The following is a 17,567-nucleotide window of genomic DNA, read 5'->3' on the forward strand; positions in this document are numbered from 1 at the left end:
AGACAAGGTGGAAAAGGAAGAAAAGCATTTCCACCACTTCTGGAAATAAAAGAGGGCCTTTGAAAAGCCCTAAACCCTTTTCTGTACTTGAATGCTTTTCATCACCAAGGCGGTCAACAAGAGAAACATCCAAATGGAAAATACTTTGTCCAACATCAGGTGTCTTCCACCCTCGCTACTAAGTGGAATCGTGTGTGTTTGTGAGTGTCCAAGGTGAAGCCTTCAACAACTTTAAAAGAAATTCAGGAGTCTCACTCCAGTGATGGTGGCATAAGGGGGGGGGGAGGTTAGACACTAAAGGGTTTCTTTGGGGTGCTTCCCTCAACATTCTTCAGAGATCCTCTGTAACTCTCTCTCCACCAATCCATGGAAAGGGGTCCCAACGAGAACCCAGCCCTCTCAGGATTTCATGCCCAAGGAAAACTGGAGGTGACCGCTGGGTACCCATAACGGCCAACACTGTACATTTGGAGCAAGTGCACACTCCTGCCATACTTCAAATGAGACCCTATCTGTCCCTTTTCCTACAATTAAGATTAAAAGCAGTACAGTAATACTACCTACAGCCACTTGGACAACCAGACTTCCTATCAGAAGGGTTTTTAATGTAGCTGGATGCCATCCATTGCCTTTCAACGCTACACTTTGCATGGATTTGTATCTGTTTGTGTGTGTGCGCAGGCCATTTGTTGCAGCTGCGACACCATTCTTATTAGCTGCACTGCCATGAAATTTGTTGATTTGACGTCTTCCAAAAAAAGTTGGAACCCTGTCAATTTTCACATCAGGTGGAAACCTCTAAGCTGAGATTTACCTGAGACCTATCAAGACAATCCAATCAGTCTTGGGTCTTGCTAACTCCTTGAAGGCAAAGGTCAGTGTCACGAACCTTTGTCTCCAAGGAGCAGAATGGGATTGTTTCCTTCCTCGCCCTTGGTTTCAAAAGAATTCAATGATCTGTATTTGATACTCACTGTGCAGCTATTACGAAGGGCTTCAAATTTACGCTGGATTTCATCTCTATGTGCCTAAAGGAGGTAAGAAGTTGATCATCAATTTTTTCATACATTAGATTTAGAAGCCAACAGCTGTTTCTTAATGAACTGCAGAACAATCTACCAGCAAGCCAGGTTTAGGAGGCAGATGCTGCAGACGAGGAGCACTGCTAGGACAAAAAACAACAACCCAGATGTTGCACTGATTTAGGGCATCTTCAGGCATCCATGGTCTCCTCTATAGAGTGGTATACACTGTTTCTTGGCTATATTCCCTGTTAAGGTAGCTGTCATTTCATATCCAAGTGGTACTTTTGCCTTTTGTTTGCCTTACATGTTTATTTTCACATCTGAACTAGGACTTCTTTCAAAGCAGATAGCCCTGCATGTATATACTCTTCTAAACACAAAAAATAGCGAAGCCTACAAATGGCAGTTAGGCAAGCTTTCTCAAACCCTTCCACCACAAGCCTACCGAGCAGCCTGACCTTCTTCAAAAAGCAACAAAGCCAACTCACAATGTCATTACAGGGTAAAGGAAGTCCAGCATGTTTCAAAGGCACAAAGCGTCTCATTTGGAGGAAGCTGCAGTAAGGCATGCACTGTTGGGGTTTAGGAGCTGCAAGGGAACAAGACAAAGCTCATCTTCCAGCCAATAAGGTCCTCTCCCACCAGGCTCAGACCGTGGCAGAGGCACTTGTGGGTCATTCATTGCTTGTCGGAGATTTTGTCTGGATTCAACCATCTGTTTTGTGGACATGAGGCGCCCAGTGCCAGAGTCAAAGGGGTTTGGCAAGAAAATGAACTTTGTCTTCCACCAATCAAGGGAAAGAGTTCCAAAGAAGAACCCACCCCTCCCAATCTTCCATACTCAAGTCGAGAGAGCGACAGAATGTACAGCAGCGTGCTCACGGGAGCCCAGGAGTCTGAGAGACGTGTCCATGTCAGCACGGAAGAAAGTGAGCCCATGAAGCATGCCCCCCTGTCCTCTCAGCACAAAAGCCAAATGTTACAAACCGCTTGTGTATCTGAAGGAAAGCTAGAGCTATGAGCAAGAGAGAATTGGTCCAGACGCATAGAGAAGCAGTGGCCAACCTTTTTGGCAAGTGTGGCAGAAGCGCAACAGAAGCACCAAGCTAGTCTCTTCATCCCTAGCCCCCTCTCTCCTCCCGCTCCTTTGTCTCGGGGCAGTTTGATCCCATGTCTCCTGAGCTGGGAGCAGCTTGGGTTTCAGAGGAAGCTGCTTTATGTCAGGTCAGACAATTTGTCCTATTGATTCGCTGTAATGGTCTATTCCGACTGGCAGTGGCTCTCCAGGGCCTTTGTAAATACCGGAGAAGACAATGTGCTCTGGCTAATCTTTTTGACAATTACATTAGAGGAAGCAACGGCTGAGTTGCCCCTGTGAAAACCATCCTATGCTCATGGATATTGAGTGCAAAATTGCCCCAAACTCCTCCTCCTCGCGTCACTCATGGCACCCATGCCTCAGGTTGGCCATCCATGGGACAGAGCAGGAGAAATCCCTCGCACAGGGGTTGCATTTTCGAATGTGGAGTGCCCAGCTTGTGTGCGTCTTCAAAAGGCTAAAGAGAATGACCACTTTTCTTCCCCCAGGATGTCAAGACTCCAAGCAATGCATGCAGATGTCCTCTGCCGAACCCGCAAGCCCAAAGGAACAGCCGCAAAGGCAGGACGGGGGCCCCTAATGAAAGGCAAGCACACTCTTCCTTTCATTAGCTTCCAATGAGACACAACACCCACTTTCCAATGCAGCTGGATGCAAATGCCACCAAAGACAGCCATGTCAGTGAGGGACAGCTGGCAGCCAAAGCAGAGGCTAATAATCTCCACCACCCACAGACTTTGTGAAAACCCAAAGTGAAGATCCAACTTTGGTTTTGCAAGGACTTTAACAATATATAAATCAGGCCCCATTGTATATATTGAGGATCAGAACAAAAAACCTTCAAAGCACCCCACCAACAGCGAGAGAGAAAACCAGGATCATTGTCAGAGAACATGTTTAAGGCAACATTTGTCTGGTTAATTGTTTAAAGCTGATAAGCACGGTAGCATAAAAGTATGCCATTATTCCCATACATCTGTAAAACAAGAAGCCACCTTTGCCAGAATCACAATCTGAAGTGACTTACCTGGAACCCACCACTTTCACAGCCAAATATAACTGTTACATGTGGGCAGAGTGCAAGCATATTTCCTCCATAATAAAAGCATTCTCCCTCAATGTGTGAAATTTGGAGTGCCAACCTAGGCCCTGTATTGGACAATACTATACTGGGAAATCCACAGAGAGCTGGCCTTTACTATTTGATTATTATTTACTGTATTTCTACCCTGCTCCATCTCACCCCGAAGGGGATTCAGCATGGCTTCCAGTTAGTGAATAGTTGCTAGATCTGATCCTCAAAGCTCTGCCTCTCAAAAGAGTATTTCAATGCCCGAGGTAGTGAATTTGGTTGTGTAACCATCGAGAAGTGGTCAAAAAAGGAACTAGGGCATATGTTGTTCCAGAATCTGTTGGAAAGTCTGGGAAGAACAGGTCACAGCTGGAAGCCATTACCAGCTGAGATTCTGAAATCAAAGAACAACTCAAGATACAGGCAAGAATGCTCCTGAATATTCAGGGCTAAAGTGGCTCATCCCTTTTAAGGCACTGAGAACTCTATATTGAAAAGGCCCGGTCTGCTTAACCTCTGTTTCAGATCAGACAGAAATGGTTTTGGCTGTATCTTTCAGAAGAGTGTACTTTGTCTCACCAGGAAGCCTCTTTCAAAGAGGACGGTTCACCAATGGAACATTTCTGCTCTTCCCTCTCTTTAACAGCTTAGCTTTAAATGCCTTTTTGGCCAGATTATGTACCAACATGTCAACTGACACAGAGTTGCATCTCTTCTCAAAGTGTGTGGCAAAGGCAGGAGGCTGGTGACCCAAAGGAGGGCTCTAAAAGCACCGTCGCTGGGTACCTTCATGGAACCGAAATGGCCATCAGACTAGTGACAGCCTGGAAGTCCCTTTCTCCAGGTGAAAATGTGTCTTGAAGGTACTTTGGTACATGAATCTGCTTCAGGTTTCTGAAACATGATCAATTTCAAGAACAGAGGGTACCTTCTAGCTCTCGCAAGGATGTCCCTCTCCCACTTGGTCAGACCTATTTCCATTTCCAGAGAAAGCGATCACTTTTGGGGACTTACCCATATCACAAGTGTTTGTCTCTCAAAGGCACGTTTTGAACAACCCACAGCAGAATATTATCAAGCTAAGCCATCTAGGAATCAGTGGCAGCAACCCATGGCACACTTCTGAATACAGCCATTTCAAACGCACACTGAAAGAGCACATTTTGAGGGAAGGGCACCTCACTCTTGGCCCAGAATCCTCCAGCTTACCGTCAGAGCTTGGATTTCCTCTTCTGCCTCGGCGGTGGTCTCCTCCAGCTCAGTTTTTGCCTCCCGCAGCTGGCTTTCCAGGGCTGCCCGGGTCGCCTGCAAGCCGGAGATCTGAGACTCCCGCTCTTGCAGGGTGAGCTGCAATTCGGTGAGCTGCCGCTTCAGTTCCAGTTTTTGCTCTTCATGCTCAAGGCTTACCTGAAGAGTTCAAATACAGCATTGATACCCGCAAACACCCAAATGCAAGTCTACTTCAGAGCTTCCAGCAAAGCCCAGGGGAAAACTGCACTTCTTTCTGTGCCTTCTGGGAGTTAAGACTGAAATAGATGTCTTCTAGTATGAATGCAACAAAATCCAGACCTCACCATCAGTGATACATTTATGGGCCAATGAAATTGAGCAACGATGGAGTCTTTTGCGCATTAGAGTTGGCCCGAAAAGCTTATCAGTGTTTGTGGGTTTTGGATTTTGTTGTATTCACAGTGGAAAAAAGCTACTGAATTAAGTCCCAGAAGGCACTGATAATTCTTTTAAAGAAGGAGATTTTTCAGATCAAGTCAGGGGGTGCTGTGGTTTTAGCTATGAATAGGTTTTTAAACAGTTTTGAGAGTTTTAACTGATTATTTTAATGCAGTTATTATTTCATTCCATGTTAATGTCTGTATATTTTTAGGGTTTAAATTGTATAATATTCATTTTACTGTGAGCCACTTTGAGTCTTTAGTAGAGAGAAAAAGCGGGATACAAAAAATAATGGTCATCATCATCATCATCATCCTATCACATATGCTGGTGGGTGTCCCTGGAACTTCAAGTCTGTTGAAATCGGCCTGATCTTGAATTCAGTTTGGCATCCCATAGAATTTATGCAATAATTTGAATGCCTTTTCTCAAATGTGAGCTGAGACAAACTAGAAGCAGGAAAAACACATTGTTCCTCTGGTGGAACATTTATTTCTAGAGCAACAAACCATGGTTTATATAAACCATGGCTTAACGTGATGTACTAATATGGCCACTCTCCCTTGAGGATCCTCTTACCATGATCCATACAAGCCTTGCTAAACTATCAGTCCCTCTCCTACTCTTATATTTTTTTTCCTTGAGCAGTAGTTCAACAAGCATTAGGAATAAATCATTGTCAGAACCCAAAGCCAATTATATCTGGCAAGAAATGTTCAGCATTTGTCATTTCTCAATAATTAAAAGCTTCCAAATATTTATGATAATTGGCTGGGATAAATAAAGATTGAAGATAGTCACCCCAAACAGAGTTGTACATCTCGCTCTGAAGGGAAATGAGCGTATAAATACTTGATGTCCAAAAGCACTACATGGTTAGCTACTGTCCAAATCCTACTTACAAGCTGCTCTCGTGGACAGCGATGCCAAATTTTAGCAAAAAACACAGTGGCAAAGAAAGCCATTTTAAGGACTGCTAACCACATTGATTCAAGCCGTTCGCCCATTTCTCTTATGCTAAAGTTGTAGATGCATTAAGGAGTTTCACAATTTTGATCTTCATTCACTTACAGAAGGCAACATCTAAAGCTGCCACGCTTATGGCACAAATTAAGTCGCCATTAAATTGCAGTTCTTTTTTGGTCTAAAATTACCAGAAACCCCTAGAAAACTAAAGTGAAATACTAATAAACAGCAAAACAAACAGCAGGAATCGTTAAAGCCAGTGTTTACCTCTCGCAACCGAGTTTCCAGCTCCAACAGGCGCGTCTTATCGGTGTGGTCCTGATGCGTGATCTTCTCCAATTGTTCCTCCAGTTTATTGTTTTGGGCCTCTAACTTTCCGGCTTGAGTTTCCAGATAAAACTTCTGCTGTCGGAGCTCAGAAATCATTTCTTCTTGGGCTTTCCTGAAAAGTCGGGGGTAGGGGGAGATGCAAATCTAGTTCAACAGCCTGTCCCGTCATTGAGGAGCAAGGGAAAGAGGATGAACCTAGGCTGGTGCAGCAGCGGAGTGGATCCTACCTCCTTAAATGCTCATGGGAAAGAGTTCCTTGGAAACATTTCATGAGAAGCACACTTGTCACCAGGCTGCTGGCAGAGGCAATCATGTCGCTCGGCAGTCTATACTTTCAGAAAACTTTGGGTGTTTGTGTAATAAAAATTAGCTATTTCTACAACTAGGACAAAGTGCAAAAGGATCCTAACCAAACATGCTGCCCCTCCTCTCACTCTGAGCTAAAGGAACACCATTTACTTCCTCTTGCTTCCCTTCTGGTTGGCAATATTCCTCCTTGCCAATCCTTGGCAAAATCCCAAGTTTCCCTAGAAGGTTCTTGAGAAAATGGGATAGCTGGGATCCTTAGTTTAGAGTACAGACTTCAGAGGAGATTCAGGGCAGCTGTGGCATCCTGTATTATCGCTTCCTAGCCTCATTCTTGTCATCACGATTAAGACCCACATGGTGTTTGATCAAGGTTTGCCAAAAGCCCCTTCACAAATCACAGTTGAAAAGGAACCATGGTTAGTGTTAAACACAGATCGACTCCAGAACATAACAGATCTTAACCATCCTGAAAGCTGACCAGGAAGACATCTTTCGACTACAATGTACAGACAAAAATCTGTAATAGAAAACATCTTCTCAAAAGGCAAATTCAGTCTGCATCACAATGTAGAAACAGAAGCCTGGGGTGAACCCCATATACAGGGCTAAGGGTTAGAAAGGATATGATAACTTTACTCTTGCCATGAAATTCAGGCCGTGGAGCCCAGTGCAAAGTGATTGACTTTTCCCCTCCCACTTGACTAAAAACGTTCAAGATCATGTCATACAGTATGAAGAAATTGTTATTATTTTTTCAGCTGAAGCTAGAATTCTGTGTAGAAAGCTCGGTGCTATTGTTAGCCCCAATTAGAAGAGATGCAGTACATTTCCAGTGATTCGACTGATTGACTCTAATTAGGACTAACAATCAGATTTCAGCTCATGCAATCTTTGCTCTCTCCACTTCCCTCTTTCAGAACTTAGCCTCTCAAAGTGAACTAAAAATAACATTACCTGGCACCTCACAAAAAATGGAGGGAATCAGACCCATCACAGCTTGAGACAGCATCCCAAGTTAATAGGGCAACTTAAGCTGGCCACAGCAGCAAAGCACACAAATTGCCCACGGAACGGGAGCGCATTTCCTTTCAGCCAGAGGAGAAAAACACTCTCAAGTCAATGACTCTTTGTGAAAAGAAAACAAGAGTTTCTTTGCTGACAGCAAAAGGCATTGCTAGGTTTCTCCAGGGAACTTGAACAAAAAAGACAACTCAAGAGCAGTGGTGATGCTTACATGTTTCTTTGCGTAAACAGGCTGCTGTTTGCTGCAATCTTATTAGCTTCAGACAATTCTACTATCCTCTGTTCCAGAGATCTAATCTTTGAATCCATCGCATTGATCATCTGAAAGACAGACATCTCCTATTAATGTGGCTTCTGAACTATGTTCTGGGCACAGCCTGAAAAAGTCAATTTTTTAAATATAGGTCTCACAATACCCTCCTTCCCCTGTTTTGAACTTCTGGTATGAGGCCATAAAAATTTCTAACAATGTTGTACCCCGCCTTTTGCTGCAGCAAGAGGTGAGTAATAAATATATTATTGTTGTTGTTGTTGTTATTATATTATTATTATTATTATTATTATTATTATTATTACATTATATCTGGTTGGCCATTGTGGAAGCAAAATGCGCAATAGAAAGGGCTTTGGTCTGATTTAGAGTGGCACCCCTTATGTTAGATGAAATATCAAATGCAATGCAATTAATATATGGAACACAATTAAAAAGTGTATTATGTGTCTACATTGCCTTGCAAGGAAAACTGTGAATATTGCGTATGAGCAGGATCCATAACCCAACGTGATGACGTCTTCACGTACCGCTTTTTGTTCAGTAAGTACTTTGCATTTCTCACGGGCTTCTTCCTCATGTTTCCTCAATATATTCTCAAGCGCGTCTTTGTCTGCTAGATCTTTTTTCATCTGATTGTCAAGCACCTAAATTAACAGAAACAAACATTTTGGCCAAACTCATCCACAGGATGATTCCCAAGTAACACTAGGGCCAATTCAAAGAAAATAGCTAGAAATGTAAGCAGATGCCTTGTGCCCAAAAGATACAGAATCTGCAGACTTTCAGTGTCCGGGATTGAACATGGGACTCCTTCAGGTGCTCTGCCACAGAACTATCTCCTTCCCGCTTCCATAGAAGAAGCATCACAGACTGTGGCAGAGCATATCCTTTGTGAATGGAGTCCTTGCCATCTTCTGCTACATGAATTCACATTGCAAGACTGATAAACGGCTGCCTCGAGCTTTGAATGCCACCACCTACATGGCAGGCAATACGTCAGTGGAGAGGCCAGTAGTTTAATGCAATAGAAAAGACAGATTCTTGTGTTTGCATATCAGTGGGAGACTCTTCCCTCAAGTCACATGAAGAATTACTGGGGGATATGCATGTGGCAGAGTTAGCGGCAGAGTTCACCTTTTGGAGCAGAAGGCCTGACCCAGAAGTCTCACTCAAACCATCAAAAACACATCTGGCAGAGTGCACCCCACTGGGCAGAACTGTCTCACGCTCTGCCACCTCTAAGAGCTCCCAAAATCCATTGCACAAAGCAAGCCATCGCAGCTTGCCGAGTGAGAGAGCGCTTCTCTATAAAGGAATCCACAGCCGAACAGAAGGCTGGGCAAAGTGTCCTCCAAGGCTCTTTGGCTGTTGGTTTTGCAGCCTGCAACATGCATAGTCCCTTCACTCACCCTTCCTCTCTTAATAGAAAGGGATTCATAGTTCTCTTGGATATCTTTGAGAGCAAAGACCCACAATTAAACAGCCTGCAGGTGTCCCCTGCACTGTGGCATCCCTTAGCCACAGATTGGTAACCTTTGCTGATGTGTTGTGATAGCCACCTTTTTCCTACCACCATCCAGTTAATGTGACTCTTTCATAACATAAAAAAGAACTTCATTTTTGAGAAATAATTAAAGCGAGTATTTCCTGCAGAAATATTATGCAGTTGAATGTTTAATGGTCCTGTATTCTGCCAGAGCTGAAATCAAGCACTTCAGAGCTCTATGCAATGCCGGTCCTTGATTGGCAAGTCTGTGTCAGGTTGACATCCATAAGTCCATTCCATCCCACATGACATTTTCCTTTCATTAAACATCATCTCTAGGAGACTCGCCTCACATTTTAAGCAAAGTGCTTTCAAGCAGTCCCCAAGTTTCTCCTCATTATTGTGCAAATACACAGTGGCCCTGTCCAGAACACCTAATGAAAGGAGGAGGAAGAGAATAAAGGACTGAAAGGGCCTAATTGGGCTCCCGTAATTTAAGTGGTGCCTACCATTTCAGAGAGAGACATGGCGTAATTTCATCAAGGTGCTGCTGAATAACAGTGACAAAAAGAAGGAGATGTGCTTTGGATTCATTTGCGGTTGGCATGGCTCTGTGACATTTGGCTGGCAATGTGACCTGAGCACAGGGCTTCTTCTTCCATTTCCCCTCCCAACTACTCAGAGCCTCTGCTTTTTTCCCAGAAGAAACAGCAGGCAAGAGCCTGTCTCCGTTGGAGCCAAGCAGGCAATTGACATCGGGAAAACAGTGGAGAAACAAACCCTTCTGAAACAGCATTAACAAAACCACTTCTGGCACCCAGGGCATTTCAAACCTCCCCCAAAAGTATCCATTATATCCAGATGGGCAATTTGGGAGCCCACAGAAGTTGCTGAACAGCCTTGCTACTGACTGAGGAGAACTGCCTTTTCAGAACAGGAGGAAGGTTGTACTTTGCTCATCCATGCTGGAGAGCTTCTGATATCCTTTAAAGAGCACATGGAATTAAAATAGTAAAGAGCTGGCACCATCCAGTCCCTCCTGCAAAGCCAAGGGTCTCCTTCGTAAGACACGGGTCATGGAGTCTATGGGTACTTGCTCCAAACACCCACTGCAGCAATGGAGGAGCAAGACAAGCAGGGGATCCAAAAATCATCACAGAGAACTGTGCCTTAGCTAATCTGTGCCCAATGAGAATAGAAGGTATCCTTACTTTGAGCCTCTCTTCATACATCTGTTCCTTCTGTTTCAGATGCAACTCCAGGTGCTGGGCAGCAAGCTGTGCCTCTCGATGCTTCTCCTCTAGTTCCTAGAAGCAACATATTAAGCACAACCAAAGCATAAGGAAAGACTAGAGAAGTGCACACTCATGAAATCCACACACACACACTATTTTCTTCATTTCATGAATTTATTGTCCCTTCAAAATTTGTTTTTCTTGCACTGAGCATGAAGGGGACAGGAATTGGCTAGTGACCGACTCTTGGAAGCTGCATCCCTGGCCACTGACCAGATAGCAACATATTTAAAAACTGTTGAAACAGATTTCCTTCCTAATTCCAGCAGGCATTTCTTTAGCCAACTAACCATTGGTCCTGCTGTGAAGATCGCACTCAGCTAAAGGACAGACATGGCGCCAAGCACGCTTTGGGCAAATTGGCATCCGGTTAACATAAAGCAATCATCTGTTTAGACACAGTTGGTAAAATGGAAGCATCTCCACCATCCTGAGAGTCACCTACAAAGAGCCCTGCAAAGAAGGCGGGTAGTATAGAGAAGCAATACATATAACACACTATCTCCCGACATTGCATTACTTATTAAAAGGTTCACACCCTGCTTTGGCAAGGAGTATGTACACACAGAGGACCCTTCCGCAAAGTCAAAGCCTGCCTGCTTAGAGGCAAAATAGACTTGGGACAGAGAGAATTCACTTGAAAGCTTGTTCTCCTCCAGCGACTCCTACTCAGCTGCCCCTGCTTCTGTTACCATAGCCACTGACAGCATCCACCTACACTCCTCCAAAGCCCAGACAAAACGTATACTTGGGAATGCTTTTGTCTCATTCCCATCGCTTTCAAAAGCAGACCCCACTTCTAGCAGAATCTCTCCTGCTCAGAAAAGTGATCTTATTTCTCCAGCAATGTAGAAGCATAGGAAGTGGCCTTCTGCCACATCAGACTACTTCATTCTGTGGTGATTCCTATGACCAGCAGTAGGTTTTTTTGGTCTCTCGGGTAAAAATCGTTTAGTTTGAAACTGTGAGGTCCAAGATTTGGACCTTCGACAGCCGGCTCATCTTGAAGACAGCAAAATGAGACTATACCACTATAACAACCAGTTTCTCCACCCAAGCAAACAGCAGTGGACCTGGGGCTGATGTTGAGGGCTTCCAAGCTTCAGCTTCATTTCTTTAAGGCGGAGACAACTTCTCTGAGGCTGTGGCAGTGGCTGGCCACACCAGAAAGAAAGACAGCTCCCAGCTTTGGAGTCCCAAAGACTCCAGAGAAGATACCCTGGACAGAAGTGTTCCTCATCCAGCAGAACTGAAAGGATTTGGAAGACATTCTTTTAATATTGCCAGCAGCCTCCCTGAATTTGGAACATGTCTATATCAGCTCGGATAGCTCACAAAAGGGACAGATCCCTCCAGAAAAGCGGAATCGCAGCTTGCTTGACTCTTGTCACCAGCCAACGCTGGAGCCCATCTCCAGGACCACTCTCAGCACCAACACAACAGAGGAAGCATAATGCTGTATCTGGAGGCTGGCTTGTCTGACTCATCCAGAGACTCCATTAAGCAAGATCAGGTCTGCATTTGTCTACTTTGCCCTTTGTAATGTCGCTAATGCCCTGTCCGCTGAGGGCCACTTCAGATCTTAGAGACTGTATGTGAAAAGCATTTCTTTGTCGGGGGGGCGGGGAGGCATGGAAACCAAGCCTATTATCTCATCAATTTGGCAGCATCCATCAGCTCTACTTCCTCCGTATATGAGATGAGAAGCTTCATCATTTTGCCTGGTATAAGTAAACAGGAAAACGATTTCTCCTTTCAGCCAGCCCCCTTCCCTTTCTCTTTTTTGGCTTTCAACTGAATTCTGTTCTAACCTGGATCCTCACCAAGCCACAGAAGATGGGCAAAAGCCCCCACAAAGGCAGCTTCGTGACTATCAACTTCTAGAGAAAAGAATTAAGACCATTTCAGCCAGCAGTTGGAATGACATACATTTCAATGCACCATCACTTGAATTGTCTACTTATTTCCTCTGGAAAATCATCCTGCATATTTACACTTTGAAGCACTGCAGAGGTTTTGGCTTCTACATTTTATTTCTGGAAACATTAGCTCAGCCTTCCAGGATCCCTGCATTTTGCACGTATGCACTCAATACTAACAGTTTGGGGATATGCCAGATATCAAACATGGGAAGTATTTTTTCGCACAGTATACACTACAACGATGGAAAGTCCTGCGACGTGATGCAGTGTGGTACTTCAAACGGGGATTAGACAAACACATGGACAAGAACTCTATTAATGGCACGTACATCATGGCTGCGTATTCTTTCTAGTAACAGAGGCAGCCCGACTCTCAAGGCTAGTTGCTGGGAAACATGAGTGGAAGGACCCTATTGTCCTTTTGTCCTCATTGTCCTGCTAGTGGCTCTCCCAGAGGCATCTAATTGACCACTATGGGAAGTAAATGTGGCCTCGGAAGAGGTTTTGTTCTGTTCCAGCATGGTGCACGTTCTTAAGGGATGCAAAACAACTCCAAGTTACACAAATTGATCATACAGTACAAAAAAACAAATCCAGGTTCTTCTGCACCCAAATCCCTCTCAAACAAGCAAATAATGTGAAAAAATGAGGATCCCGGCAAGCTTGACATTCTGCTTAGAAGAGAAAATGCATGGCAGAAGCTGGATTGCAAAACAATTTTCTCAGGAGAAGTTACAATGACTCATGTTGTTCTTCTCCAGCACAGAAAACAGAGCAGACATCGGGAAGCAGAGGAGCCTGCCAAGCCTTCCCAAGCTGGGCTCTACAGATTTTATTGTCAAACAACTCACAACACAGGATTGGTGAGGAGTTTAGGAAACATGCTTTGATTCGCAAAGCTTCTGTTGGAGCAACTGGGATTTTAACCGCTTCGATGGCAAGCATGGCATGATGGCACTGCAGAATGGGTTCCACCAAAGCCACAGAGAACTTGGGAATGGGAGCAGGGGGACTGGGATTCAGGAGAGGTTTGACTGGGACCTACATCACACCAGTGGGTTCTGAGTAGTTCCCTCTTTCTTGTTCTCACATCAAAGGTTGGTAGAGTTATGACAAGAGGGATGTATGTACAATGGACTTAGTTGCACTGCAGCACTACTACTATAATCTTGAAATGGTCAAAGGAGGGGCATGGAGCTTACTGGGTGATTTGCAGCAGACCAGGGAGCTTCCCAAAGTAATCACCAGATCAATCTTTCCCCCTCCAAATGAGCCTGTCATTTTTGTCCTTGTAAATGTCTAATGCTCCAGTTTATGGAGTGCATCGGGCAATTGGTTCTTCCTCCTTCTTTTTTACCAAAACCCTTGGCAACTATTTTACACCTGTCTCAAGATGAAGACATTCAAGTGAAAAAAATATTTCAAAAATGGCAGTTGATCCTACATTGCCAAAATCTGCCCATTCATGCTGCAATAATAAACCTCTGCCACGATAGTCCCTTAGCAATTGGAATAGTCACAAATTACCACATTTTCGTGCCACTGCCAGCCTTAGTCATCCCACATCTTCACACACGTGTCTTTTGGAGTCATTGCCTGCTCTTGCAATCTCACCCCCAACCTCAACCATTTCTTAAAATACAACGCACCAGAATTTTATCTGCCATCTGCTGAATCTGCTGAGATTTTGTCTGGATGTCTTCTTTCAGCCGGTTCTCTCTGCGTTCCACAGTCTCCAGGCGCTTCACTTGGTTCTCCAGAGAATGGCGCCTTTCCTGCCCAACGTTCAGAAAGACAGAATTGAAGCTACATGGAACAAACAACCATCGCTGCCAGTAGAACGCAAGCACAGGGCTTCCCACTTCAGATGCAAGCAAGAAGAGATTGAAAGCTATTGTTGCGGGCTAAGTTTAAATCTCAGTTTCATGGTTCATTCACACTAACTACAGTTAGCCAACAAGCCAAGTTTGAGGTGTTCAGAGGCCTATCTATTATGATGTTGCTCACCTCCGCCTCAAGCAGTTTCTTCTTCATGCCTTCAGTTGAGTCTTCCCGGTTTTGCAATTTCTCCAGCTCCTTCTCGGCTCTCTCTTTTGCTTGGCGGATGTTCTGGAGGAGTTCGGTGGCCTCTGAGCTGGCCTTCATAGCCTGAAATAAGAGAGAGAGAAATGATGGCTATCAAAGCTCGCCATCTTGTACATGTGTAAAACTTTCTGCTTCTATTACAACCAACTACATGGTTAGAACAAAATAGTCCTGTTGATCCAACAAAATATACAAATGAGCAAAGTGCAACTTCACAGTTTAAATCAGGTGTGGCAAACTTAGGCCCCCTGGGCATTTTGGACTTCAGCTCCCAGCATTCCTAACAGCCTCAGGCATCTTCCTTTTAATATTTCAATTCTGTTACAACATTGATATAAAAATAAACATCAGATGACACGTTGTGAAACTGAGAGATACTGAGATCATCACAATGGCAGGCCCCAGCCCCATTCCCTGTCCTCCAGCCACCCTTTTCCCTTCTCGATCTTTAGAGTGACTAAAGGTGTTTTGGAATACAAGAGACCATCCCTTCCTCTGCTCAAGATGACTTGAAGGGAAAATCTTAAAGGGGAGAAGACTGAAATGCATAGAAAAATAGAACACCTCCCCCGCCCACCCCCCAAACTTTAAAACAAAACCAAAGAACAGGATCTTTAAGACAAGTCCTCAGCTCTTACCTTGGTCAGCTTCTCCTGCAGCTCCTGGATTTTGACTTGCTGTTCTGCATTGATCTGCCGGAACAAAGGGAGGCAAAGAAGAGGTGGGAGAATACCTCAGGAGGCAGCTCTAATGCTATGTTTCATTTCCTTTTCCAATATTCGTTTCCCTTTTATTTCCCTTTCAGCGTAATGACTATTTAACCCTCCACCCCCACACGCATCTCCCTCTTTTGCATCAGCCTTGAAGAAGCGCCTCTAACCTTCCAAGGGAGTGAAAGGGGGACTCAAGTCAATGCAAGGTGAGGCAACAGTTTGTTACCGAGAATGACTAGGTTGCAATTTTCAGGTTAAAAATGAGGGATAAGCTCTGAATCTTTGCAAGGAAGTCTGCGGAAAAACATCTGATAATAGAAAGGATTAACTGGGTTAAAGCCCATTGTAAGACCCATTATAAACTGGAACAGACTCACTGATATCAATGGGATTATCCAAGAGATGCCTAATAAATTCCATTCCATTTCCATGGATTTACTCTAGAACTAGACAGAGCCTCTACCACTCAGACAATATGCCAACTTTGTATAGAATTATCCTATTAGTCTAACACCTAGAATAGGGATGGAAAACCATGGTGGTTCAGAGGTTATCCAAAAATAATCCAAGAAGCTATACAGTATACAGGCAGTTCTCAAGTTACGGACAAGATTGCTTCTATAGGTTTGTTCTTAAATTGAATTTGTTTGTAAGTTGGAATTGGTGCATTTTTAAGTGCAACTCCAGCCAAAAGTATATCTTTTTTATAGCTTTGGACAGCATAGGGAAGGGTTAACACCCCTGTGGTGTTTGTTTTGCTGTCTGTGTCCCTGTTTAAAAGATTTCACCTAATTTTATGTCCCTGTGATCATTGGATTTTGAAAAATGTGGCTTGTTGTGGAAACAAGGGTTGGTGATAAAGCTTCGGTGGAGATACCTTTTCCCCATGACAATAACTCTTCCAGGAGTGAGATTTCCCTCCCGAGGGGGAGATTTCTCCCACTTCCTGTTCTCTCACCTTCATTCTTAATTGTTTCTCTGCCTCTGAGTGTCCCTATTTTCATGGTTTTCCTCTCATTTTTAATAAGATGCTACTCTTCCTAATTCTACATTTTCTTCATCAGCACATGGATATCTACTTCAATTCATACTGCTTGAAATGACACAAATGGCCCAAGCAGCTACTCTTCCAAAGCCAATTTCGTGACAATTCCACCACACGTTCTCAGCTTTGCCATGAAGGCACTGAGGGATCATTGAAAACTTTGTCACAGTCTACATTTTAATTCGACAGTCTCACAAGGTCCAGATCTCATGAGGATGGGTGAAATCACAAACACCACTACAATGAAAATCAAAATAAAATCACATCTACTAAAAAGCTCAATTTTTAATTTTTTGATCAGTAGGATGGCATATAGAAAACATACCCTCTCTAGTTTGGAATACAGTTCTCCGACTTCTGTTTTCCCTTGGTCTTTAACCTATAACACCACAGATAGAAGAAAATGTACACATCGCAAATGATATCTACACAATTTCTCATTTCCAAACACTCTACATGAACATTAACAAGTACAGCTTTCAACAGATCATAAAAAGTTTCTTTAAAAATTACTGATATTTAGAACAAAGAATACAGTCAAACTAAAACGACTGTTCTGTTGCTCAAAATTGTTCAATTATTCTTCTGGCCAGTTCCATTATTCAGCTGAATGTGTTGGAACAAGAAGTGCTTGTGAGAGAAGTGGTCGGAACAGAATAATTCCCTCCACAAAGAACGAATATATTTGGAGTAGATATATCAATTCCAATTCATTTACACGATATTAAGAAAAATGCCCTTTACCCCCACCAGAGGATGGATACACCCAAGCTAAAAAATATATATCACGTGACAAAGTGAAAAGTAAATGATTTTTAAAGATAGAAACTAATGACTATCAGAAGTCTCTGTGTTTGGGTGTTTAAAGCAACATCAAAGTACTTCCTGCTTCTTTCCACTTATTATACTATTCATGATCAAAAAGTAAAGCAACTATCAGAACTCCTACAAAGAAATCCAAGTTTCTATCTTTTGGATGCAAAGGGTGCTCAATGGTGAAAATGCTGAAAGAGAAAAGTTTGGAAACCTGACCTTTGCTACCTTCTGCAGCCTGTTGTGACACTCGGTGGCTTTACGCTTGAACTCTTCTGCAGCCAGCCGGGACTCTCTCAGCTCCGATTCATAAAGATCGCTCCGTCTACGAGCAGAAATGAGATCTTCTTCTAACTGGTTCATCATCAGCCTCATCTCTTCCACCTGGGCTTGGTACTCCTGCGGAAGGAAGCCGGGGCGGCACCCTTTAGAGAACCCC

General features: G+C 43.7%; 1 protein-coding gene across 12 annotated transcripts in view; it reads right to left on the minus strand.

The window, feature by feature from the left end:
- Positions 1–17,567, minus strand: part of cit (citron rho-interacting serine/threonine kinase) — a 67,982-nt gene that overhangs the window by 22,102 nt on the left and 28,313 nt on the right. For 11 of the 12 annotated variants that reach the window (XM_062958413.1, XM_016996594.2, XM_062958415.1 and 8 more), the window contains 11 exons: positions 17,348–17,527; positions 16,641–16,694; positions 15,196–15,249; positions 14,480–14,620; positions 14,122–14,247; positions 10,467–10,562; positions 8,297–8,413; positions 7,707–7,816; positions 6,101–6,275; positions 4,406–4,603; positions 975–1,028 (listed from right to left, as the gene is read on the minus strand). In XM_062958413.1, coding sequence (XP_062814483.1) covers positions 975–1,028; positions 4,406–4,603; positions 6,101–6,275; positions 7,707–7,816; positions 8,297–8,413; positions 10,467–10,562; positions 14,122–14,247; positions 14,480–14,620; positions 15,196–15,249; positions 16,641–16,694; positions 17,348–17,527 — 1,305 coding nt within the window. The remainder of the gene's footprint in view (positions 1–974; positions 1,029–4,405; positions 4,604–6,100; positions 6,276–7,706; positions 7,817–8,296; positions 8,414–10,466; positions 10,563–14,121; positions 14,248–14,479; positions 14,621–15,195; positions 15,250–16,640; positions 16,695–17,347; positions 17,528–17,567) is intronic. The other variant, XM_062958412.1, reaches the window with a different exon arrangement.

The sequence above is a fragment of the Anolis carolinensis genome, chromosome X (genome assembly GCF_035594765.1).
Source record: "Anolis carolinensis isolate JA03-04 chromosome X, rAnoCar3.1.pri, whole genome shotgun sequence".
Taxonomy (NCBI): Eukaryota; Metazoa; Chordata; class Lepidosauria; order Squamata; family Dactyloidae; genus Anolis; species Anolis carolinensis.